Source organism: Haliotis rubra, unplaced genomic scaffold (assembly GCF_003918875.1).
Source record: "Haliotis rubra isolate DU_JTF1 unplaced genomic scaffold, ASM391887v1 Scf862, whole genome shotgun sequence".
NCBI classification, from domain to species: Eukaryota; Metazoa; Mollusca; class Gastropoda; order Lepetellida; family Haliotidae; genus Haliotis; species Haliotis rubra.
Genome location: NW_025767593.1, coordinates 342,537 through 368,987, shown reverse-complemented (window position 1 = coordinate 368,987; position 26,451 = coordinate 342,537). Strand labels below are relative to the sequence as shown.

Genomic DNA, 26,451 nt, shown 5'->3' with positions numbered 1-26,451 from the left:
CAATCAGCGGCCGATCATACTGAGTTGTCTCTTTGTTTACTTCCGGTAACCTTTCTCCCCTGTTTGACAAGCTGCCCTACAGTTCACCGAGCCGCATAATGCCCGACGTTTGCTGCTGCCATAATAACCACCCCATCTAGGTCCGAAATCATATTTCGAATAAGGATATGCTGACCTTTTGTAGTTACTTGTGCTGTAGAATTTCGTGGCATAAATGATTAGGTCACGAAACTACTCAGGCAGTCCGGGTTTGTGTAAATGTTTTGTTAAATAAACCAAATTTGTCATTAGTCCCACCAGATTTCAGTTTGTACTTGCCTCACCATCTGATCGTGTCTATTGCAAACCATCCCATGTAACATAATCTAATGGCTGGATATAAGTGTATCTCCTCGCTTCCACTGACGTGAAATGGATCCTTCAACCAAGCAGAATCTTGATGTCATCCTGAAAACATTTCTGTCAGGAGGTGAGACCAGGTTTTGAATGAATTATTTTATTTTGGGTAAGAGTTCCTCCCGTTCCCCTATCTCCAATAATATTTATAAATTAATATATATTAAAATTATTAACAAAACCTAACGCAACAATTACTAGAGAACTCACAAAAATAACTAAAACCTCAAAACTTAATTATAGTACCGTCTCCTATTCTCGCGGGTTTCCTATTCTCGTGGTAAACATGTTTTCTGCCAATATCGCCGATGCGCGACACGGAGCGGTTGTTAACCTTGCCAACCGGTAACTAGGAAGTGCCCCAAGTCTGCGAGTGATCAAAATCTTGCAATTTCACGAATATTGGTGAGTATATACCAACTTGGACATATCATAACTTTTCCCCGCCCTTTCCTGTATGATTGCTCTTCCATGCACTCCACAACGTTACTTTCTCGTTATACCGCGAGAATGGGAGAAGCCTCATGTCGTCAATGGCGGATGGCATTGTTTATCACCGGGCTCACAAATGGTAATTCACCTGATGGATCTAGCAGCTGATAGATGCAGATGACAGAGGAGAAGACCCTTCATTTAAAAACAACAAGCATTCATACGATAAGAATTGTTTGTGTTATTTTTTCAGCCGATAACCGTAAGTACCGCGAGAATAGGAAACGCCTTCATACAATATATAGGGTCGAACCATGTTGCGTTACTTCTGTTAATCTGCGGAAGAAAGACATAGGGGAACGGGAGGAACTCTTACCCTTAACTCTTTCCCTAATTAGTGCCTCATAGGAAATCAGACTCACATCTCCAGCTTTAACCATGTTAACATGTTGAAGCTAAACTAGGATAATAATAACATTCCGAACTCCTTTAGAATTCAGCTAACCGACTGAGCTACTCCACTCTGTTCTGCTCTGTGTAAACTGATCTAGTCATTCCGAAGTCCTTTAGAATTCAGCTAACCGACTGAGCTACTCCACTATGTTCTGCTCTGTGTAAACTGATCTAGTCATTCCGAAGTCCTTTAGAATTCAGCTAACCGACTGAGCTCCTCCACTCTGTTCTGCTCTGTGTAAACTGATCTACTCATTCCTATGCCATTACACCCATGAAGATCCGGGTTAGAATATTGATCTTCAGTAACCCATGTCTGTCATAAGAGGCGACTAACAGGAATGGGTGGTCAGGCTCGCTGACTTGGTTGACACATGTCATTGGTTCCCAACTGCGCAGATCGATGCTCATGCTGTTGATCACTGGCTTGTCTGGTCCAGACTCGATTATTTACAGACTGCCACCATATAGCTGGAATATTGCTGAGTGGGGCGTTAAACTAAACTGGCTCTCACTCACTCACTCCTAAGCCATTATGGAAATGAAACAGTTGAAGAGGTCATGGACAATTACAAAGGTTACAGGTAACCATAATATTGTCTCATAACTTTAGTTCTACGGACATGAGTGATCCTGATGCCATTTTGGCACTCTCTTCCTATTCCGTAATCCTCAAGGTACTGAGTGGTGAGGTACGGGCCAATACTAAAATAGCTGTAAATGTCAGCAGCTGAATTCTTGGGCACACATGAATGACATCATACTCGGTAATATTTCTGGTGATGTTGTTGTGAGGATAATGTGTATCATAGTAAGGAACCAGGAAGGAATACATGGCTGGTAATGCCACAAGAGTTGGTTGGCTTTTGAATCAGTCCTAAACAATTGTAGAGGATGAAAGTGGTTTGGTTGAAAGTTTCAGGACAATTTCCAGTAAGAAAATATCCTAGATTAAACCATATGATCCTGTTCTCTAGATGTGGCTTTTTGTGAACAATATGTATATACATACCAACAGAAGTGTTACTTTTTCTGATCAACTATTAGCAACGTAACCATGGCATGTACATTTGTCTCATTTTTAAACAGGCATTGCAGGATGTTGTGCGAAAACCACAGTGGCGCCTCTTGACAGAGTGAAGATTCTGCTGCAGGCTCACAACAAGCACTACAAACATCTAGGTGACTGGTCATCAACTGGAACACATTAGTGTCTTAAGAGACAGCATCATTTATACACACTTGAAATAAAGCACTGAACAGCATATTGCAAATTATGCTTGTTTGACAACATTGTGGTGTACTTGTGCTGGTCCTTGGTTAGACACAAATTGGAGCACAAGTGAATTTGAGTTAGTTTAAAATAAAGTTGTTGTATAGAATGAGTTGTGGGTATTTATCACAAGAGAATAAGTTGTGTCTTTTTGTCACAATAAAATGCATCCTGGGTATTTATCACTGTAGAAAAAGTAGTGGGTATTTGTCACAATTAAATGTGTCTTGGGTATTTATCACTATAGAATAAGTCGTGGGTATTTGTCACAATAGAATGTGTCCTGGGTATTTGTCACTATAGAAAAAGTCGTGGGTATTTGTCACAATAGAATGTGTCCTGGGTATTTGTCACTATAGAATAAGTTGTGGTATTTGTCACAATAGAATGTGTCCTGGGTATGTGTCACTATAGAATAAGTCGTGGGTATTTGTCACAATAGAATGTGTCCTGGGTATTTGTAACTATAGAATAAGTTGTGGTATTTGTCACTATAGAATAAGTCGTAAGTATTTGTCACTATACTGACTGACTGACTGAGTTTGGTTTTACGCCGCTTTTAGCAATATTCCAGCAACATCACGGCGGGGGACACTAGAAATGGGCTTCATTGTCACAATAGAATGTGTCCTGGCTATTTGTCATTATAGAATAAGTCATGGGTATTTGTCACATTAGAATTTGTCCTGGGTATTTGTCACTATAGAATAAGTTGTGGGTATTTGTCACAATAGAATGTGTCCTTGGAATTTGTCACTATAGAATAAGTTGTGGGTATTTGTCACAATAGAATGTGTCCTGGGTATTTGTCACTATAGAATAAGTTATGGTATTTGTCACTATAGAATAAATCCTGGGTATTTGTCACAATAGAATGTGTCCTGGGTATTTGTCACTATAGAATAAGTTGTGGTATTTGTCACTATAGAATAAGTCATGGGTATTTGTCACATTAGAATTTGTCCTGGGTATTTGTCACCATAGAATAAGTTGTGGTATTTGTCACTATAGAATAAGTCATGGGTATTTGTCACAATAGAATGTGTCCTGGGTATTTGTCACTATAGAATAAGTTGTGGTATTTGTCACTATAGAATAAGTCATGGATATTTGTCACATTAGAATTTGTCCTGGGTATTTGTCACCATAGAATAAGTTGTGGTATTTGTCACTATAGAATAAGTCCTGGGTATTTGTCACATTAGAATTTGTCCTTGGAATTTGTCACTATAGAATAAGTTGTGGTATTTGTCACTATAGAATAAGTCATGGGTATTTGTCACATTAGAATTTGTCCTGGGTATTTGTCACTATAGAATAAGTTGTGGGTATTTGTCACAATAGAATGTGTCCTGGGAATTTGTCACTATAGAATAAGTCCTGGGTAGTATTTGTCATGATGGAATAATGTGTCCTGGTATTTGTCACAATAGAATGGGTATTTGTCACTATCGAATAAGTCGTGTATTTGTCACAACAGAATGAGTCATGGGTATTTGTCACTATAGAATAAGTCCTGGGTATTTGTCACAATATAATGTGTCCTGGGTATTTGTCACTATAGATTAGGTCGTGGGTATTTGTCACTATAGAATAAGTTGTTGGTATTTGTCACAATAGAATGTGTCCTAGTTATTTGTCACTATAGAATAAGTTGTGGTATTTGTCAGAATATGATGTGTCCTGGGTATTTGTCACTATAGATTAGGTCGTGGGTATTTGTCACTATAGAATAAGTCGTGGGTATTTGTCACTATAGGATGTGTCCTAGGTTTATTTGTCACTATAGGATGAGTCAGGGGTAATCATCACAATAGAATGAATACATTGGACAATCAAGGCTGTATATCATGCTGAAATTCTTCCCCTGTCAGGTGTGTTTTCTACACTGAAGCAAGTGGTCCACAAGGAAGGCTTCACTGGACTCTACAAGGGAAATGGTGTTCAGATGCTGAGAATATTTCCTTATGCGGCCATTCAGTACATGTCATATGAGCAGTATAAGAAGGTCAGTTATGTCATTGTAGTAAGGTAGTACAGTATGAGAATGTGAGCTATGTCATTGTAGTAAGGAAGTACAGTATAAGAAGGTCAGTTATGTCATTGCAGTAAGGAAGTACAGTATGAGAATGTGAGCTATGTCATTGTAGTAAGGAAGTACAGTATGAGAAGGTCAGCTATGTCATTGTAGTAAGGAAGTACAGTATGAGAATGTGAGCTATTTCATTGTAGTAAGGAAGTACAGTATGAGAATGTGAGCTATGTCATTGCAGTAAGGAAGTACAGTATGAGAATGTGAGCTATTTCATTGTAGTAAGGAAGTACAGTATGAGAATGTGAGCTATGTCATTGTAGTAAGGAAGTACAGTATGAGAAGGTCAGTTATGTCATTGTAGTAAGGAAGTACAGTATGAGAAGGTCAGTTATGTCATTGTAGTAAGGAAGTACAGTATGAGAAGGTCAGTTATGTAATTGTAGTAAGGTAGTACAGTATGAGAATGTGAGCTATGTCATTGTAGTAAGGAAGTACAGTATGAGAATGTGAGCTATGTCATTGTAGTAAGGAAGTACAGTATGAGAAGGTCAGTTATGTCATTGTAGTAAGGAAGTACAGTATGAGAAGGTCAGTTATGTCATTGTAGTAAGGAAGTACAGTATGAGAAGGTCAGTTATGTAATTGTAGTAAGGAAGTACAGTATAAGAAGGTCAGCTATGTCATTGTAGTAAGGAAGTACAGTATGAGAAGGTCAGTTATGTCATTGTAGTAAGGAAGTACAGTATGAGAATGTGAGCTATTTCACTGTAGTAAGGAAGTACAGTATGAGAAGGTCAGTTATGTCATTGTAGTAAGGAAGTACAGTATGAGAAGGTCAGTTATGTCATTGTAGTAAGGAAGTACAGTATGAGAAGGTCAGTTATGTCATTGTAGTAAGGAAGTACAGTATGAGAAGGTCAGTTATGTCATTGTAGTAAGGAAGTACACTATGAGAAGGTCAGTTATGTCATTGTAGTAAGGAAGTACATTATGAGAAGGTCAGTTATGTCATTGTAGTAAGGAAGTACAGTATGAGATGGTCAGTTATGTCATTGTAGTAAGGAAGTACAGTATAAGAAGGTCAGCTATGTCATTGTAGTAAGGAAGTACAGTATGAGAAGGTCAGTTATGTCATTGTAGTAAGGAAGTACAGTATGAGAATGTGAGCTTTTTCACTGTAGTAAGGAAGTACAGTATGAGAAGGTCAGTTATGTCATTGTAGTAAGGAAGTATAGTATGAGAATGTGAGCTATTCCATTGTAGTAAGGAAGTACAGTATGAGAATGTGAGCTATTTCATTGTAGTAAGGAAGTACAGTATGAGAATGTGAGCTATTCCATTGTAGTAAGGAAGTACAGTATGAGAATGTGAGCTATTTCATTGTAGTAAGGTAGTACTGTATTAGAATGTAAGCTATTTAATTGTAGTAAGGAAGACAGTATGAGAATGTGAGCTATTCCATTGAAGTAAGGAAATACAGTATGAGAATATGAACTATTCCATTGTAGTAAGGAATTACAGTATGAGAATATGAGCTATTCCATTGTAGTAAGGTACTACAGAAAAGAATGTGAGCTATTCCATTGTAGTAAGGTACTACAGAATGAGAATGTGAGCTTTTTCATTGTAGTAAGGAAGTACAGTATTAGAATATGAACTATTCCATTGTAGTAAGGAATTACAGTATGAGAATATGAGCTATTCCATTGTAGTAAGGAAGTGCAGAATGAGAATGTGAGCTATTCCATTGTAGTAAGGTACTACAGAATGAGAATGTGAGCTTTTTCATTGTAGTAAGGAAGTACAGTATTAGAATATGAACTATTCCATTGTAGTAAGGAATTACAGTATGAGAATATGAGCTATTCCATTGTAGTAAGGAAGTGCAGAATGAGAATGTGAGCTTTTCACTGTAGTAAGGTACTACAGAATGAGAATGTGAGCTTTTTCATTGTAGTAAGGAAGTACAGTATGAGAATATGAACTATTCCATTGTAGTAAGGAATTACAGTATGAGAATATGAGCTATTCCATTGTAGTAAGGAAGTACAGAATGAGAATGTAAGCTTTTTCACTGTAGTAAGGTACTACAGAATGAGAATGTGAGCTTTTTCATTGTAGTAAGGAAGTACAGTATGAGAATATGAACTATTCCATTGTAGTAAGGAATTACAGTATGAGAATATGAGCTATTCCATTGTAGTAAGGAAGTACAGAATGAGAATGTGAGCTTTTTCACTGTAGTAAGGTACTACGGAATGAGAATGTGAGCTTTTTCATTGTAGTAAGGAAGTACAGTATGAGAATATGAACTATTCCATTGTAGTAAGGTACTTCAGAAAAGAATGTGAGCTATTCCATTGTAGTAAGGTACTACAGAATGAGAATGTGAGCTTTTTCATTGTAGTAATGAAGTACAGTATGAGAATATGAACTATTCCATTGTAGTAAGGAATTACAGTATGAGAATATGAGCTATTCCATTGTAGTAAGGAAGTACAGAATGAGAATGTGAGCTTTTTCACTGTAGTAAGGTACTACAGAATGAGAATGTGAGCTTTTTCATTGTAGTAAGGAAGTACAGTATGAGAATATGAACTATTCCATTGTAGTAAGGAATTACAGTATGAGAATATGAGCTATTCCATTGTAGTAAGGAAGTACAGAATGTGCATGTGAGCTATTCCATTGGAGTAAGGTACTACAGAATGAGAATGTAAGCTATTCCATTGTAGTAAGGTACTACAGAATGAGAATGTGAGCTGTTTCATTGTAGTAAGGAAGTACAGTATGAGAATATGAGCTTTTTTTATTGTAGTAAGGAAGTACAGTATTAAAATGTGAGCTATTCCATTGTAGTAAGGTACTACAGAATGAGAATGTGAGCTTTTTCATTGTAGTAAGGAAGTACAGTATGAGAATATGAGCTTTTTCATTGTAGTAAGGTAGTACAGTATTAGAATGTGAGCTATTTCATTGTATTAAGGTAGTACTGTATGAGAATGTGAGCTATTCCATTGTAGTAAGGAAGTACAGTATGAGAATGTGAGCTATTCCATTGTAGTAAGGAAATACAGTATGGGAATGTGAGCTATTCCATTGAAGTAAGGAAATACAGTATGAGAATATGAACTATTCCATTGTAGTAAGGAATTACAGTATGAGAATATGAGCTATTCCATTGTAGTAAGGTACTACAGAAAAGAATGTGAGCTATTCCATTGTAGTAAGGTACTACAGAATGAGAATGTGAGCTTTTTCATTGTAGTAAGGAAGTACAGTATTAGAATATGAACTATTCCATTGTAGTAAGGAATTACAGTATGAGAATATGAGCTTTTTCATTGTAGTAAGGAAGTACAGAATGAGAATGTGAGCTTTTTCACTGTAGTAAGGTACTACAGAATGAGAATGTGAGCTTTTTCATTGTAGTAAGGAAGTACAGTATGAGAATATGAGCTTTTTCATTGTAGTAAGGAAGTACAGAATGAGAATGTGAGCTTTTTCACTGTAGTAAGGTACTACAGAATGAGAATGTGAGCTTTTTCATTGTAGTAAGGAAGTACAGTATGAGAATATGAACTATTCCATTGTAGTAAGGAATTACAGTATGATAATATGAGCTATTCCATTGTAGTAAGGAAGTACAGAATGTGCATGTGATCTATTCCATTGTAGTTAGGTACTACGGAATGAGAATGTGAGCTATTCCATTGTAGTAAGGTACTACAGAATGAGAATGTGAGCTGTTTCATTGTAGTAAGGAAGTACAGTATGAGAATATGAGCTTTTTCATTGTAGTAAGGAAGTACAGTATTAGAATGTGAGCTATTCCATTGTAGTAAGGTACTACAGAATGAGAATGTGAGCTATTTCATTGTAGTAAGGAAGTACAGTATGAGAGTATGAGCTTTTTCATTGTAGTAAGGTAGTACAGTATTAGAATGTGAGCTATTTCATTGTAGTAAGGTAGTACTGTATTAGAATGTGAGCTTTTTCATTGTAGTAAGGTAGTACAGTATGTGCATGTGAGCTATTTCATTGTAATAAGGTCGTATGGTATGAGAATTTCGAGCTTTTTCATTGTTCAATTGTTATACCGTAAGAGAAGGTGGGCTTTTTCATTGTTGTGTTGTAATACAGTATGAGAATTTACTTTGCAGCTCATCAAGACATTTTCGATATCTCCACATTTTGTGAAACTACTGTCTGGATCCTTAGCAGGTACGTCTTTAGTATTCCTGGCTTTGTCCTTGAATGGCGACCGCCTCCTAGTGTAGTGGTTAGAGCCTTAGCCCGGAGAGCAGAAGGTCGCGGGTTCGATCCCCGGCTGCGTCATACCAAAAGACGTTAAAATATGGTACTTGTTGGTCCCTGCCAGGCGCTCGGCATTAAAGCATACATCAAGGACTGATCGGCTCGGAGTTAGTATAATGTGTCTGAGTGGGGTATTCATGCCTCACTGCGGCATGGTATCTCAGTGAGCTAGCACTATAAAACCAGCTTCAGTCTGGGCTAGTACAAGCAGCCACACATACACATACACACTCATGCACGTCGTCATATGAGCGAAATATTCTCAAGCACAAAGTTAAACCCAATTTCACCTCACCTCACCACCTTGAATGGCACATATACCCAAGATCTTTTGCTGTTGAGGTAGAAATGGGGATGATGATCTAATGGGACCTTCCCCAAAGCCTGTGACAAGTTTGGATCACAGTCATGATTGGATGACCCTCCCCTAAAGCCAGTGACATATTTGGATGACCCTCTCCTAAAGCCTGTAACATGTTTGGATGACCCTCCCATAAAGCCTGTGACATGATTGGATGACCCTCCCATAAAGCCTGTGACATGTTTGGATGACCCTCCTCTAAAGCCTGTGCCATGATTGGATGACCCTCCCCTAAAGCCTGTGACATGATTGGATGACCCTCCCCTAAAGCCTGTGACATGTTTTGATGTCCCTCCCATAAAGCCTGTGCCATGATTGGATGACCCTCCCCTAAAGCCTGTGACATGTTTGGATGACCCTCCCCAAATGCTCGTGACATGTTTTGATGTCTCTTCCCTAAAGCCTGTGACATGTTTGGATGACCCTCCCCTAAAGCCTGTGACATGATTGGATGACCCTCCCCTAAAGCCTGTGACATGATTGGATGACCCTACCCTAAAGCCTGTGACATGTTTGGATGACCCTTCCCTAAAGCCTGTGACATGATTGGATCACCCTCCCCTAAAGCCTGTGACATGATTGGATGACCCTCCCATAAAGCCTGTGACATGATTGGCTGACCCTCCCCTAAAGCCTGTGACATGTTTGGATGACCCTTCCCTAAAGCCTGTGACATGATTGGATGACCCTCCCCTAAAGCCTGTGACATGATTGGATGACCCTCCCATAAAGCCTGTGACATGTTTGGATGACCCTCCCCTAAAGCCTGTGACATGTTTGGTTGACCCTCCCCTAAAGCCTGTGACATGATTAGATGACCCTCCCCTAAAGCCTGTGACATGATTGAATGACCCTCCCCTAAAGCCTGTGACATGTTTGGTTGACCCTCCCCTAAAGCCAGTGACATGTTTGGATGACCCTCCCCAAATGCTCGTGACATGTTTGGATGACCCTCCCCTAAAGCCTGTGACATGATTGGATGACCCTCCCCTAAAGCCTGTGACATGATTGGATGACCCTCCCCTAAAGCCTGTGACATGATTGGATGACCCTCCCCTAAAGCCTGTGACATGATTGGATGACCCTCCCTAAAGCCTGTGACATGATTGGATGACCCTCCCTAAAGCCTGTGACATGATTGGATGACCCTCCCTAAAGCCTGTGACATGATTGGTTGACCCTCCCTAAAGCCTGTGACATGATTGGATGACCCTCCCCTAAAGCCTGTGACATGATTGGTTGACCCTCCCCTAAAGCCTGTGACATGATTGGATGACCCTCCCCTAAAGCCTGTGACATGATTGGTTGACCCTCCCCTAAAGCCTGTGACATGATTGGATGACCCTCCCCTAAAGCCTGTGACATGATTGGATGACCCTCCCTAAAGCCTGTGACATGATTGGATGATGTGACATCTCCCTAAAGCCTGTGACATGATTGGATGACCCTCCCCTAAAGCCTGTGACATGATTGGATGACCCTCCCCTAAAGCCTGTGACATGATTGGATGACCCTCCCCTAAAGCCTGTGCCATGATTGGATGACCCTCCCTAAAGCCTGTGACATGATTGGATGACCCTCCCTAAAAGCCTGTGACATGTTTGTTGACCCTCCCCTAAAGCCTGTGACATGGACATGGATGACCCTCCCCTAAAGCCTGTGACATGATTGGATGACCCTCCCCTAAAGCCTGTGACATGATTGGATGACCCTCCCTAAAGCCTGTGACATGATTGGATGACCATCCCCCTAAAGCCTGTGACATGATTGGATGACCCTCCCCTAAAGCCTGTGACATGATTGGATGACCCTCCCCTAAAGCCTGTGACATGATTGGATGACCCTCCCCTAAAGCCTGTGACATGATTGGATGACCCTCCCCTAAAGCCTGTGACATGATTGGATGACCATCCCCTAAAGCCTGTGACATGATTGGATGACCCTCCCCTAAAGCCTGTGACATGATTGGATGACCCTCCCCTAAAGCCTGTGACATGATTGGATGACCCTCCCCTAAAGCCTGTGACATGATTGGATGACCCTCCCCTAAAGCCTGTGACATGATTGGATGACCCTCCCCTAAAGCCTGTGACATGATTGGATGACCCTCCCCTAAAGCCTGTGACATGATTGGATGACCCTCCCCTAAAGCCTGTGACATGTTTGGATGACCCTACCATAAAGCCTGTGACATGATTGGATGACCTTCCCCTAAAGCCTGTGACATGATTGGATGACTCTCTCCAAATACTCATGACATGTTTGGATGACCCTCCCCAATTACTCATGACATGTTTGGATGACCCTCCCCAATTACTCATGACATGTTTGGATGACCCTCCCCAAGTACTCATGACATGTTTGGATGACCCTCCCCTAAAGCCTGTCACATGCGGTTGACTCTCCCCTATTTTTTCATGATTCTTCCAAATGTGTGCAAAATTGTTTACAACCCTTGTTTAGACTGTATCATATTTTTGTGTTGCTCCCCTGAATCCCTTTTGCCCAAGATGGTGCTGGATTATTGGTATTATCCCATTCAACATCTGTGTTGAGTTTCATTTAACAAAAGTAGCCTATCAGTGTTAAAGTAAACCTTACTCTCTGACCCACAGTCCTTCTTGGTATGCAATGAAGCCATCTGGGCACAATGTGTTAAGCCCATTTCTGGTGTCCCCGCCGTGATAAACTAAACTCAGTCAGTCAGTCTTGTGTAATGTGTAAATACTGAGGTCTCTCGGGTGAAGATCCACGGTAGAATTTCCTCATTCATTCGTGAAAGGCAACTAAATTGGATGTCATTAATGACGGTATCATCCCTCTTCCCCGTCCCCTTAGCCCCCTCTTGTTACAAGCCACTAATTAGTACCTCTATCCCCTCACCTGGCTGTTCTGTTAGCTGTACTCACTCCCCTGTAACTGGATTACCTGCCACTAAGCTCATGAGGTTAGGTGTTGGTTGTGAATAGGTGACTGCGCGGTACATAGGGAGATAATAGAGAATCATGCATCACTGATCAGGAGGAAGCAATATGTAGATAGAGATGACACGATTAAATGTCTTGGACTAGAGTACATGTTATGTGAAAGAAATTTTGACTCATACCTGTGTGCCATTGGACATATGATGGGCAATATGTCTGTTGCGTAACAACAACTGATCTGACTCGGCACCTGACCTACCGAGTTAATTAATAGTAGCAGTTAAATCCAGTTACAGGGGAGTGAATACAGCTAACAGAACAGCCGTACGAGGGACTAGAGGTACTAATTAGTAGCTTGTAACAACAGGGGGCTTGGGACGAGGGGGGCTAGAGGGGTGGAATCTTAATGACTTGGTTAATGCACATCATCACAGAATGGACAGATGCTGCCAGTGGAGGTGACTGCTGTCATGTAGTTGGATTGTTGCTGAGTGTGTCGATATTGACAATAAACACTGTCTAGGTTTGATCTTTTACTCTCTATGGGTATTGCTCATTATAAAAAGATTACTGGCAAATAAGATTTGATGATTGTTTATTACGATGATTGTTCCAACCATTAGGGCTGACATCTGTACTCTTCACGTATCCACTGGATATGGTCCGTGCACGATTAGCATTCCAAGTGAAGGGGGAACACATGTATCAGGGGCTGGTGGACACATTCCGGACAATAATCCTGGTGGAGGGAGGCTTCAAGGCTCTGTACCGTGGCATCATTCCTTCTATCCTGGGAATGGCACCGTATGCAGGTAGGTAGTTGTTCACCATCACTTGAAGGATGTAGGAAGGGATGAGGTGAGCACAGCTGCTTCATATGGTAAGTAGGTAGGAGGGTGGCAGCCTCCAAGTCCATCTGCCAGCAGATCTGCTGATTATTTACTTATTAGCATGTTGACTTTTATGTTAATCCTGAATGTGAAATGTAAGTTTTTTGTGAAACCTAGTGTGAAGTTTACAACTGTATGCTTAAGCCTGAAATTTTACTTTTTAAACTAATGTTTTATTTTAAACTTACTTTTGAGTGAGTGAGTGAGTTGAGTTTTACGCCACACTCAGCAATATTCCAACTATGTGGCGGCGGTCTGTCAATAATCGAGTCTGTGGACAAGACAATCCAGTGATCAACAGCATGAGCATCGATATGCGCAATTGGGAACCGACTTACTTTTGAAGTTTAGGGTTAAAAATTGAAACTTGAGGTTTGTTGTTCAACCAAATATGTAATTTGAAACTGACTGTCTAAGGTTCAGTTTTATGTGAAGCTAACTCTGTAATTGGTAGGAATAATACTTATGTGGTATTTAGTAGACATTCACCTAATGTGTCATGTACTTTCCAAGGAGAAACTGTATATCTCCTCACTTAACCAGATATTTGTCCTACCTTCCAGGTCTGTCCTTCTATAGTTTTGAGACACTGAAGAACCTTTGTCTGGACAGGTTTCCTGACCTCTTGGGTTCTCCGTGCCCCCAGAATACTGGAGGTTTGGTTCTAACACTACCTGCAAAGCTAATATGTGGAGGACTGGCTGGAGCCATATCTCAGACAGTAGCGTGAGTACATATACAGCTCTCACAGTAGCAGGAGTATATTCATATCTCAGACAGAAGCCTGAGTGTATATACACCTCTCAGTAGCAGAAGGGGATCAGTAGCAGGAGTATATTCATGTCTCAGACAGTAGCCTGAGTGTATATACACCTCTCACAGTAGCAGGAGTATATTCATATCTCAGACAGTAGCCTGAGTGTATATACACCTCTCACAGTAGCAGGAGTATATTCATGTCTCAGACAGTAGCGTGAGTGTATATACACCTCTCACAGTAGCAGGAGTATATATTAATATCTCAGACAGTAGCGTGAGAGTATATACAGCTCTCACAGTAGCAGCATGGAGTATATTCATATCTCAGACAGTAGCATGAGTGTATATACACCTCTCACAGTAGCATGAGTATATTCATGTCTCAGACAGTAGCGTGAGTGTATATACAGCTCTCACAGTAGCAGGAGTATATTCATGTCTCAGACAGTAGCGTGAGGTGTATATACACCTCTCACAGTAGCATGAGTATATTCATATCTCAGACAGTAGCATGAGTGTATATACACCTCTCACAGTAGCATGAGTATATTCATGTCTCAGACAGTAGCATGAGTGTATATACACTTCTCACAGTAGCATGAGTATATTCATGTCTCACACAGTAGCGAGAGTGTATATACAGCTCTCACAGTAGCAGGAGTATATTCATATCTCAGACAGTAGCGTGAGGTGTATATACACCTCTCACAGTAGCATGAGTATATTCATATCTCAGACAGTAGCGTGAGTGTATATACACCTCTCACAGTAGCAGGAGTATATTCATATCTCAGACAGTAGCGTGAGTGTATATACAGCTCTCACAGTAGCAGGAGTATATTCATGTCTCAGACAGTAGTGTGAGTGTATATACACCTCCCACAGTAGCAGGAGTATATTCATATCTCAGACGGTAGCAAAAGTGTATATACAGCTCTGACATTAGCAGGAGTATATTCATGTCTCAGACAGTAGCATGGGTGTATATACACCTCTCACAGTAGCAGGAGTATATTCATATCTCAGACAGTAGCGTGAGTGTATATACACCTCTCACAGTAGCAGGAGTATATTCATGTCTCAGACAGTAGCGTGAGTGTATATACACCTCTCACAGTAGCAGGAGTATATTCATGTCTCAGACAGTAGCGTGAGTGTATATACAGCTCTCACAGTAGCATGAGTATATTCATGTCTCAGACAGTAGCGTGAGTGTATATACACCTCTCACAGTAGCATGAGTATATTCATGTCTCAGACAGTAGCATGAGTGTATATACACCTCTCACAGTAGCAGGAGTATATTCATGTCTCAGACAGTAGCGTGAGTGTATATACACCTCCCACAGTAGCATGAGTATATTCATGTCTCACACAGTATTGTGAGTGTATATACACCTCTCATAGCAGGAGTATATTCATATCTCAGACAGTAACGTGAGGTGTATATACACCTCTCACAGTAGCATGAGTATATTCATATCTCAGACAGTAGCATGAGTGTATATACACCTCTCATAGTAGCAGGAGTATATTCGTATCTCAGACAGTAACGTGAGGTGTATATACAGCTCTCACAGTAGCATGAGTATATTCATATCTCAGACAGTAACGTGAGGTGTATATACACCTCCCACAGTAGCATGAGTATATTCATGTCTGAGACAGTAGCATGAGTGTATATACACCTCTCACAGTAGCAGGAGTATATTCATGTCTCAGACAGTAGCGAGAGTGTATATACAGCTCTCACAGTAGCAGGAGTATATTCATATCTCAGACAGTAGCGTGAGGTGTATATACACCTCTCACAGTAGCATGAGTATATTCATGTCTCAGACAGTACAGCAGCATGAGTGTATATACACCTCCCACAGTAGCATGAGTATATTCATGTCTCAGACAGTAGCGTGAGTGTATATACAGCCTCACAGTAGCAGGAGTATATTCATGTCTCAGACAGTAGCGTGAGTGTATATACACCTCTCACAGTAGCAGGAGTATATTCATGTCTCAGACAGTAGTATGTGAGTGTATATACAGCTCTCACAGTAGCATGAGTATATTCATATCTCAGACAGTAACGTGAGGTGTATATACACCTCCCACAGTAGCATGAGTATATTCATGTCTGAGACAGTAGCATGAGTGTATATACACCTCTCACAGTAGCAGGAGTATATTCATGTCTCACACAGTAGCGAGAGTGTATATACAGCTCTCACAGTAGCAGGAGTATATTCGTATCTCAGACAGTAACATGAGGTGTATATACAGCTCTCACAGTAGCATGAGTATATTCATATCTCAGACAGTAGCATGAGTGTATATACACCTCTCACAGTAGCATGAGTATATTCATGTCTCAGACAGTAGCGTGAGTGTATATACAGCTCTCACAGTAGCAGGAGTATATTCATGTCTCACACAGTAGCATGAGTGTATATACACCTCTCACAGTAGCAGGAGTATATTCATGTCTCAGACAGTAGCGTGAGTACATGTACACCTCTCACAGTAGCAGGAGTATATTCATGTCTCAGACAGTAGTGTGAGTGTATATACACCTCCCACAGTAGCATGAGTATATTCATATCTCAGACAGTAGCAAAAGTGTATATACAGCTCTCACAGTAGCAGGAGTATATTCATGTCTCAGACAGTAGCATGGGTGTATATACAGCTCTCACAGTAGCAGGAGTATATTCATGTCTCAGACAGTAGCATGGGTGTATATACAGCTCTCACAGTAGCAGGAGTATATTCATGTCTCAGACAGTAGCGTGAGTGTATATACACCTCCCACAGTAGCAGGAGTATATTCATGTCTCAGACAGTAGTGTGAGTGTATATACACCTCCCACAGGAGCATGAGTATATTCATATCTCAGACAGTAGCAAAAGTGTATATACAGCTCTCACAGTAGCATGAGTATATTCATGTCTCAGACAGTAGCGTGAGTGTATATACAGCTCTCACAGTAGAAGGAGTATATTCATGTCTCAGACAGTAGCATGAGTGTATATACAGCTCTCACAGTAGCAGGAGTATATTCATGTCTCAGACAGTAGCGTGAGTGTATATACACCTCCACAGTAGCAGGAGTATATTCATGTCTCAGACAGTAGCATGAGTGTATATATACAGCTCTCACAGTAGCATGAGTATATTCATGTCTCAGACAGTAGCGTGAGTGTATATACAGCTCTCACAGTAGCATGAGTATATTCATGTCTCAGACAGTAGCATGAGTGTATATACAGCTCTCACAGTAGCAGGAGTATATTCATGTCTCAGACAGTAGCGTGAGTGTATATACACCTCTCACAGTAGCAGGAGTATATTCATATCTCAGACAGTAGCGTGAGGTGTATATACAGCTCTCACAGTAGCATGAGTATATTCATGTCTCAGACAGTAGCGTGAGTGTATATACAGCTCTCACAGTAGCAGGAGTATACTCATGTCTCAGACAGTAGCATGAGTGTATATACAGCTCTCACAGTAGCAAGAGTATATTCATGTCTCAGACAGTAGCGTGAGTGTATATACAGCTCTCACAGTAGCATGAGTATATTCATATTTCAGACAGTAGCGTGATTGTATATACAGCTCTCACAGTAGCATGAGTATACTCATGTCTCAGACAGTAGCATGAGTGTATATACACCTCTCACAGTAGCAGGAGTATATTCATGTCTCAGACAGTAGCATGAGTGTATATACACCTCTCACAGTAGCAGGAGTATATTCATGTCTCAGACAGTAGCATGAGTGTATTATACACCTTTCACAGTAGCAGGAGTATATTCATGTCTCACACAGTAGCGAGAGTGTATATACACCTTTCACAGTAGCAGGAGTATATTCATACATGAAGCATGAGTAGATAAATATCTCAGTGGTATCAGACTCAATGACTCTTTAGTCCTACATGCCAAACAGGCTTGATTACCTGTGTATGTGGTTAGTTACTGATTCGTGAAGTTGTCATTGGCCTATTGCAGTTATCCTCTGGATGTTGTCCGCAGACGTCTGCAGGTGTCAATCATGCTTCCTGACTCTCACAAGTACAACAGGTAGACACGTTTCCATACTTAACTCTCACAAGTACAACAGGTAGACACATTTCCATACCTGACTCTCACAAGTACAACAGGTAGACACATTTCCATACCTGACTCTCACAAGTACAACAGGTAGACACATTTCCATACCTGACTCTCACAAGTACAACAGGTAGACACATTTCCATACCTGAATGTCACAAGTACAACAGGTAGACACGTTTCCATACCTAACTCTCACAAGTACAACAGGTAGACACATTTCCATACCTAACTCTCACAAGTACAACAGGTAGACACATTTCCATACCTGACTCTCACAAGTACAACAGGTAGACACGTTTCCATACCTGACTCTCACAAGTACAACAGGTAGACACATTTCCATACCTGAATGTCACAAGTACAACAGGTAGACACATTTCCATACCTGAATGTCACAAGTACAACAGGTAGACACATTTCCATACCTGAATGTCACAAGTACAACAGGTAGACACATTTCCATACCTGAATGTCACAAGTACAACAGGTAGACACGTTTCCATACCTGAACTCTCACAAGTACAACAGGTAGACTCTTGACTCTCCACAAGTTACAACAGGTAGACTCACAAGTACAACAGGTAGACACGTTTCCATACCTGACTCTCACAAGTACAACAGGTAGACACGTTTCCATACCTGAATGTCACAAGTACAACAGGTAGACACGTTTCCATACCTGACTCTCACAAGTACAACAGGTAGACACATTTCCACACCTGACTCTCACAAGTACAACAGGTAGACACATTTCCACACCTAACTCTCACAAGTACAACAAGTACAAGAAGTCAGTATTCCAGTCAAGGGTCCAACTCTGTTGTAATGTTTCAGCGGCTGGCCCAACACGCTGTACATCGTGTACAAGGAGAACGGGATCTGGCATGGCCTGTACCGTGGTCTGACAGTCAACTACCTGCGAGTGATGCCCATGGTGGCTGTGTCGTTCAGTACATACGAGACAACCAAGAAGATGTTTGGGCTGGATACAGGAGCAGACAGGTGATGTTGCAGGGATGCTAGACAGACTCGGCAAGATGGGCCCCGCCAGAGGCTGTAACAGGTTTCTACTTCGCTATAGGCTGTGAAATGTCTGTACAAGGGTACCATTGCAGTGAGCGGGGACTTTATGAAAGAAAGGGCATGGATGAAGAAATAGATATGTGAATGGTTACTTAAAGTATTTAATCCAGGGAAGAAGATGTAGTGAGAGAAGCAGAAGCATCTGATCTGTGCTGCTGAAGTATTTAAGGATTCCAAGACTCAAGGACATGTTGTCTCTATATCTATTGTCAACTTCTGTCCTGGGACTTGGCTTGATTCAAGCAATAGTTTAAGATATACTATTAGCAGTGTAGGAAACTTAGCAGAAAATTCTACCAGACACCAAGACTGGTAACTCTGAAAACTTACCAGCCCTTCCCAAAAGTTGCCAGACCAACTTTAATTTCACATTTCAACTCCGCAATAATAAAAAAACTATTAAGTATCTTTGCTTTCATATTTATTGAAATGCCCAACAAAAGAAACAGTTTCATCACAGGTAAGATTCTCATGATTACACATACAATATGAGCCTGACCGTCGGGCTGGTAAGATTTATTTTTTGCCAGCCCTCCACAGAATTAACCCGTCTCGGGCGTTCGGGTGGGCAGTAGTTTCCTACACTGCTATTAGCTGTATATACTTCTTCAAACGCCATATACTGCATACTATAGGCTTTTAATATGGTAAGGACTATTGGCTTCTGTCACGCCGGAGACTGCTCATGTACTACATAGGTGGCAGGGTCAGAGGTCGTTGACGTACTGACAATATTGATCCTGTCACAGCTCTTGCCATATATTTATGAATGACTCTCCCCACTTATGTTTTCTTCATGAACATCCCCAAAATGACAAAATGCAATATATTTTGTTATAAAATGTCAATTTTTTCACAACTCATATTATTTTGATTACCTCCTCCCCCCAGCCCCAGATTCCTGTTTCATGGTTCCCCCTCTCCACCTTCCCCTATTCCCTCTGACTGATGCCCCCTGTAATAAATGACCAGGCCCTCACCATGGCTGATCTCTCATGGCAGTAGTATAGGGTTCTCATTATAGTTGCTTTGGCTTCAGTCAGTGAGTGATGTCAAATGTTTATATTATACTACATTAAACATCATGAATATGTAAATCAAATTTACCTCCATTGTGGTACATGACAAATAATGTGTCCGTGGTTTTGTGCATCTCTCTTCCATGTGGGCCTGGCTAGGGAGAGTTGATGGTAGACAAATGTTTAGTCTCTGAATATGTAAGTCTTTGCAGGGAGGGCGAGGCAGTAGGGGAAATAGTGTGGTTCAGGGACTGTGAGACAGACTAAGTTGATGGTTGTGATACATTGTAGCCAGACAATTGGGTTTAAGTGATGGAATGACAATATTGTGATATATTGGTGTGTGAAATTATTGTTTTAGTAATTGTTTGAATAGTTTTAGTCTTTCTGAGCATGTGTATAATTGTTTGCATTTATCCAGTAATATTTTATGAAACAGCTGACCTGATTTTGTGTGTTTTATTTATTTTGAATTTAGTAATATTTATGGAAAAATAGTATCTGCACACACAATATTATGTTGTATCCTTTTTGTTTTAATACCTCAATAAAATCATTAACTTATTGAGGAAGAAAACTTGAAAACAGATAAGTGCATCACACCAAGCAAGTTCAGTTAAATGATTTTTGGAAAAAATGAATATTCACTCGTTCTCTGTCACAAGACTTTTTATAGAGGATAGTTGCTGGCATTTGTAGTGTCAACCCCAAAACAGTTCCTGCAATCTCAGCACTTTTGCTTTATGTCATTCCCAAGCAACCATCTCCAAGATCAAGACAGGTGCATGTAGGTGCTCCTCACGCTGAACACCCGGTTTCGATTCCCCACATGGGTACAATGTGTGAAGCCCATTTCTGGTGTCCCTGCCCTGATATGGCTGGAATATTGCTAACAGCGGCGTAAAACCATACTCACTCACTCACTCCCTGTCACATCAGTACTTTACCTGTCATGTCAGTGGGAAAAGGCATCAGGGATTATGCAAACTATTCATATTATTTTAGACCTGGTACACCAGCTTTTATTAATGTTCAAGCATTACCAAATACAAGCAACATTTCACAGCACGAACATATCAGCATTACTTGCAGCCTGCAATAGGAAGACCTACTTCCATGACAGTACTTTCCTGCATTGGCTGAAGAGAAGTAGATCAGCATCTACAGCTAGCACGGTCAGTATAGACATAATGTACCCCATTCTTTCATAATACTGTACTTACTCTATCTTGGCTTGACAGATTGGCCATAGTAATAGGGAGAAATACTTTGAAAATATGAAAGTAATGCTTTACATTGTACTTGTATAGTCGACAGTATTTCTGCAAGATATTTATACATATAGTCCAGATCATGACTTTTTAAACTTTAGTTTGCACATGTGCAACATATTTAATTGTATCTGAGATGTGTGTGATGTGTGTGATGGAGTGTGGAGTTGGGATGTGGCAGCAGGGTGTGAAGGCTTGTAACTGTTGCAGAGGGAGACACATGCAATCAGTGTGATGCAGATGTTTCTCATCCAAGCTTTATGATCAGTTAGTGATGTTGAATCATAATTCTGTCATGAATTAACCTCACTTTCTGAAAAACGATGTCACTTTTACAGTAGTAAGGAACCGTTCATAATTTATGGCTCCTGGAGTGATGATGATTTTAAGGGGGTTCGCCCATTATGCTCTGGAGAATTAGCGGGGAGGGGGGCTAATAATTTTGTACACATGTAGGGGAGGGGGGTGTCAGCAATTTTGTACAGAATTTTAAAAAAAGTAATGCTAAAAAGTCCTGGGAAGGGGGTGTAGGGGTTGTTGATTTTGTACATGACATGCAAGGGGGGGGTGTCTCTTACTTGGTACATAACTTTAAGGGGGGTTACTGACATTGTACAGGCCTCTCCATAAACATCATCATCATCACACACACACACACACACACACCCCACCTCCCACACCCCTTCCCCTTGCCATAAATTATGAACTGTCCCTAATCTTTTGTTGTGTTCTTTTCTCATTTTAACTGAGCTACTTTTAGACTGCTATTCTTAATCACTATGTTTTCTTTTTTCCCTGAAAACATAGATCCTTGTTTGAGCTGTAAAACAAATTATAATTTTAAAAACAGATTTTTAGAATGATCTCATGCCTTTCTAGTTTGATCCTTGAATCTTTTTTGATGGCAGATCAGTTCAGAGATTTGAAGGAGGGAAAGAAGACCGTATAATTTTACTTTATTAGAACTGCATGGCCATTTCATGTTGTACCAAACAATGCAAGCACTGACACACAAATATGGACAATTGTATACTCAGAAGCAAAATAAACGTCAGTACGAATTCAAAATTAGATAGGCTCTGTAATCAAATCATCACAAATGGACATAATAAGCGGATCAAAAACATTTTTTGTGTACAATATCCTGACACATCAATGAATAACTCAGCACAATTCCAAGACATTACGTGAACCTTTGCAGTCAATTCAGACTCTTGACTTCAGTATCTAGTGTGACCACCACGAGCTGCAATAACTGCAGCACAGCATCTATGCATGGAGTGCACCAATTGATTGATGAAGGCCATTGGCACCTGGAACCACACTTTGAGAAAGGCCTGGCGCAATAAATCGTCTGTGTTCGGCCTTGGTATGACAATATTCAGTCTCCTTTGAATTTCATCCCATAGATGTTCAATTGGGTTTAAATCAGGACTAAGGGCTGGCCACTGCATAATGTTGACACCGTTCTGCTGTAGGAAGTCCCGTGTAGCTCTGGCAGTATGGGCCCGGATGTTATCATGCTGGAAAATGTTGTTCCGGTGACGTGCGAAATGTGGTATGACGTGGGGTCTGAGAGCTTGGTAGATGTAACGCACCGCTGTGATGTCGCCTCCTCTCCCTTGACCAAGGTTCTGGAACACCACAGGACCCACTCACTGGTTCAGGCCTATTCCACCCCATACCATGATGCTTGCACCTCCCCATGAGTCTCTTTCCATAACACATTGGTCTGAGTAACGCTGGCCACTTCTTCGCCATATTCTTGTTCTGCCATCTGCAGTTGATACGCAGTACCGACTCTCAGCTGTGAACAGAACAGTTCTCCACTGCCTGTATCGCCAGTTTTGGTGTTGTAGGGCAAACTGTCGACGTTCACGCTGATGACGAGGGGTGGGGATAGGTCCACAGTAAGGTCTACAGCAATGGAGGTTCCCACTGTTAAGACGTCAGTGTACTGTATCAGTACTGATTGGTCTTCTGTGTGTTCCCCCTGTCTGGCGTGATGTTTCGGATGCCTGCATGAAGGGATTCTGTACATGCTGTTGCACAACATGGCTGTCTGGTTGTCTTGTGGTCACCCTTGGTCTGCCAGTACGGGGGGCGATCATTTGTGTTGTTGGTGGCCCGAAAACGTTGCCGCAGCCTGTAGATGGTCCGAAAGTTGACCTGGAAGTGATTGGCAACGGCTTGTGCAGTGTGGCCAGCTTCAAGTCTTCCTAGCGCCTGGTTCCTCTGAGCTGTCGTGAGTCGTGGCATCCTGCCGACGTTGTAATGTGAATGTTTCAACCAGGTTTGGGGGTGCATTTTCAAGGGCTGGTCCTTGTGAACAGCACGTGCAGCATGAGTTGCATGAAAAACATGGAGAACACCGTACCATCTATGAGATCAGGTTGCGTTTTTGAGACCATTTCCTGGGTTCCATTCTGAGTTTGGGAATGAATGTCTTTGCTCAGGTAAAGTTGGAGATGTTGTCAAAAATATACAATCAAAACATTAAATGAGTTTACAGTTATCCGTTTCTGCGAAGGAAAATTCCAAACTGACGTTTCTTTTGTTGCTTAGTATGTCAGATCATGGAGGCTCCTTGTGTATATGTTTGTGTGCCTAGCTCCACTTGTATGTGAATCATGTCTTCCCTCCTTCAGAATATCTTCCCCACACGTCAGTGCTTGTAGTGAACAAAGGAACATAAATATTGTTATTGATTATTTTGAGTTGATTTTTGTGTTTACTGTGAATGTAAGGAATGTCAGTCTCTATTGGTGTCCTTGTGGGGGATATTACTTTCACTTCCCCCTGCAGGCAGGGCTTTATTATGTAGAAGTGAAGTTCTCATAAGAACTGTAATTTTACCACTAGACTTTTACTGCTGTGTATTAGTTTCATTATATCATATTTATATGCATGAAATATCTTAAAGCTGTACCAAATTAATAAAATATATTCAATACCTGTTATAAGCAAAGATATCTTTAAACAGTCCTGTCTCAGTTGTTTCATCCACAATAGTGTTGGAAGCTGGTAACAACCAGCTGTTAACAGTTAGGCATACAAAACTGCCTTTGGCCAGAAGTCAAGAAGCAAGTCTGGTACAAACAAGACCTACACTTGGCTCCCTTGGAGCTGTTACATATGCCAGCCTCACCCTGGAATGATCAATGCTGCCATGTTCATGTATACAAGAAGGACAGGTCGCTCTAATTCTGGTATAGGAATTTTGACCAATTTGGAAAACACTTTTTACCAACACAAACCCTCATCATATCTGGCCATGACAGCAATTGCTGCCCCTGACAATTGCTACAAATATATTCACACCTCTTTCTGCTGCTGGTAATATACGACTGAGAGGAAGTAAGTGAAAGGATGGATAGTGAAGGTGTGCAGTGTCAACATGCATGCACAACACCATTATGGTTGCGCTACATAGTGCCCAATATGATTTATAATAATAAAGCATTTGTATAGAGCCTTTCCAGGCCAAATATCCTGCTCAAGGCGCACAACATGTCAATCGAGTCAACAGAAGCTTCTCGGAAGAGATGGGTTTTTAGGAGACTTCTGAATCCGGGATAAACAGAGCAGGGACGGATGTGGTGAGACAGATCATTCCACTCTTTTGCAGCAGCAGCATAAGAGATAAACGTTGTCCAAATCGTGTGAGCTTGACTTTGGGAACTGTCAAGAGGTTCTCGTTTTCTGATTGAAGTGATCTAGATGGGCAATAAGGTTGTACCGGTTCTGAGAGGTACACAGCAGCTGTGTTGGTCAAACATTGATGAACCAGGCGAAGGGTTTTGAAGTTGATCCTGTGCTTGACAGGAAGCCAATGGAGGTCTTGCAACACTGGAGATATATGGTCGTATCTATGACTTAGAGATGTGATGCGAGCAGCAGATTCTGCACGCGCTGTAATTGATCTGTCAGGCATGAAGGAGAACCCGCCAAAAGACTATTGCAATAGTCTGTTCTTGAAGACACAAGACTTCGACAAAGAGTGACAGTAGCTTCCATAGTAAGAAGTGACCGGACTCTACCAATATTACGTATAGTCTGTCAACCCAACTTTTGGGACACCCCTATTGTCAAATATTTTCCAAATAACACCGACTGACCACATGCAATTAATGTATATCTTAATGATCCCCTTTGATGTAATAAGAAAAAAGTAGTTTAAACTTCGTTCGTAACTTGGGGAAAACGTTACTTAAGTAACTATCATTAAAATTTCTGTTTGGTTTGGTGTAGTCGCAGTAAACGTAACAGCTTACGGGTAAGGTCAGAGCACAAGTCACGTGCATGGCCCCGGGTCATAATTACAAGTGACTTGAAGGACATAGTTGTTACCCTCGGGATAATTTCTCCATGTTAAGCAAAGATATGCAAACTTTGATCAAGAATGTGTGTAGTTTTGTCAAGAATGAAACCGAAAGAGGAGGTCCTTTACAATCTATCACCAAGTTTACAGAAAGAACAGTGGCAGCATTAAAATAAAGTGTACAACACTTTATCGTGTTATCTCCCCTGATCAGGTAATTGGCAGTAGTCATTTAGGGACCGTTTCAAAATCAAGGACTTCAGTAAAGTTGGGCACTTAAATTTGAGACATAATTCGCCGTTTTTATCAGACACCAACATCTCTCGTCATGAAAACTGAAGAAATTCTTGAATATGAACGCGACATCTGAATTTCCAGATTTACCATATGTAAATTATTAGTGAAATTCGGATTTCGTTATAAACGAATATCACGCACAAAAGTTTCACTCTGTGAAAGAGGTGATCTTGTGAGACTTTTGGGAACAATATTCGAAGAAAGAGAAAACAGCTTTGAAGTAGTCTATTTGATTGAAACGTGGATTAATGCTAACCACACCCCCTTCATATCAGTGGCAGCACTCTGACCCCAAAGAAAACAGGAAGATTCCTCCAGGCAAGGGTGATTGACTTGTCATTGTCCTACCTCCGCTTCCAGGAAACATGAGATGAGTTCTTGGTTGTCCAGGCATGGTAGAGGCTTTCAAGCTAAATCTACTAAAATTAAACTATGATATCGTACTAGCTCACAAACCACCCCCTGTTTGATTGATTGACACCATGTTGAAAAAGCACAGTCATGAAA

At 40.9% G+C, this 26,451-nt stretch overlaps 1 protein-coding gene across 1 annotated transcript; it reads left to right on the top strand.

Moving 5' to 3' along the window:
* Positions 1-40: 40 nt before the first annotated feature.
* LOC124262982 (graves disease carrier protein-like) lies at positions 41-19,478 on the top strand. Its single transcript, XM_046697599.1, has 8 exons — positions 41-469; positions 2,371-2,463; positions 4,429-4,562; positions 8,753-8,813; positions 12,815-13,003; positions 13,645-13,807; positions 17,849-17,920; positions 18,788-19,478. The coding sequence occupies exons 1-8, from the start codon at positions 412-414 to the stop codon at positions 18,957-18,959; spliced, it is 942 nt and encodes a 313-aa protein (XP_046553555.1). The 5' UTR covers positions 41-411; the 3' UTR covers positions 18,960-19,478.
* The last annotated feature ends 6,973 nt before the right edge of the window (positions 19,479-26,451 follow it).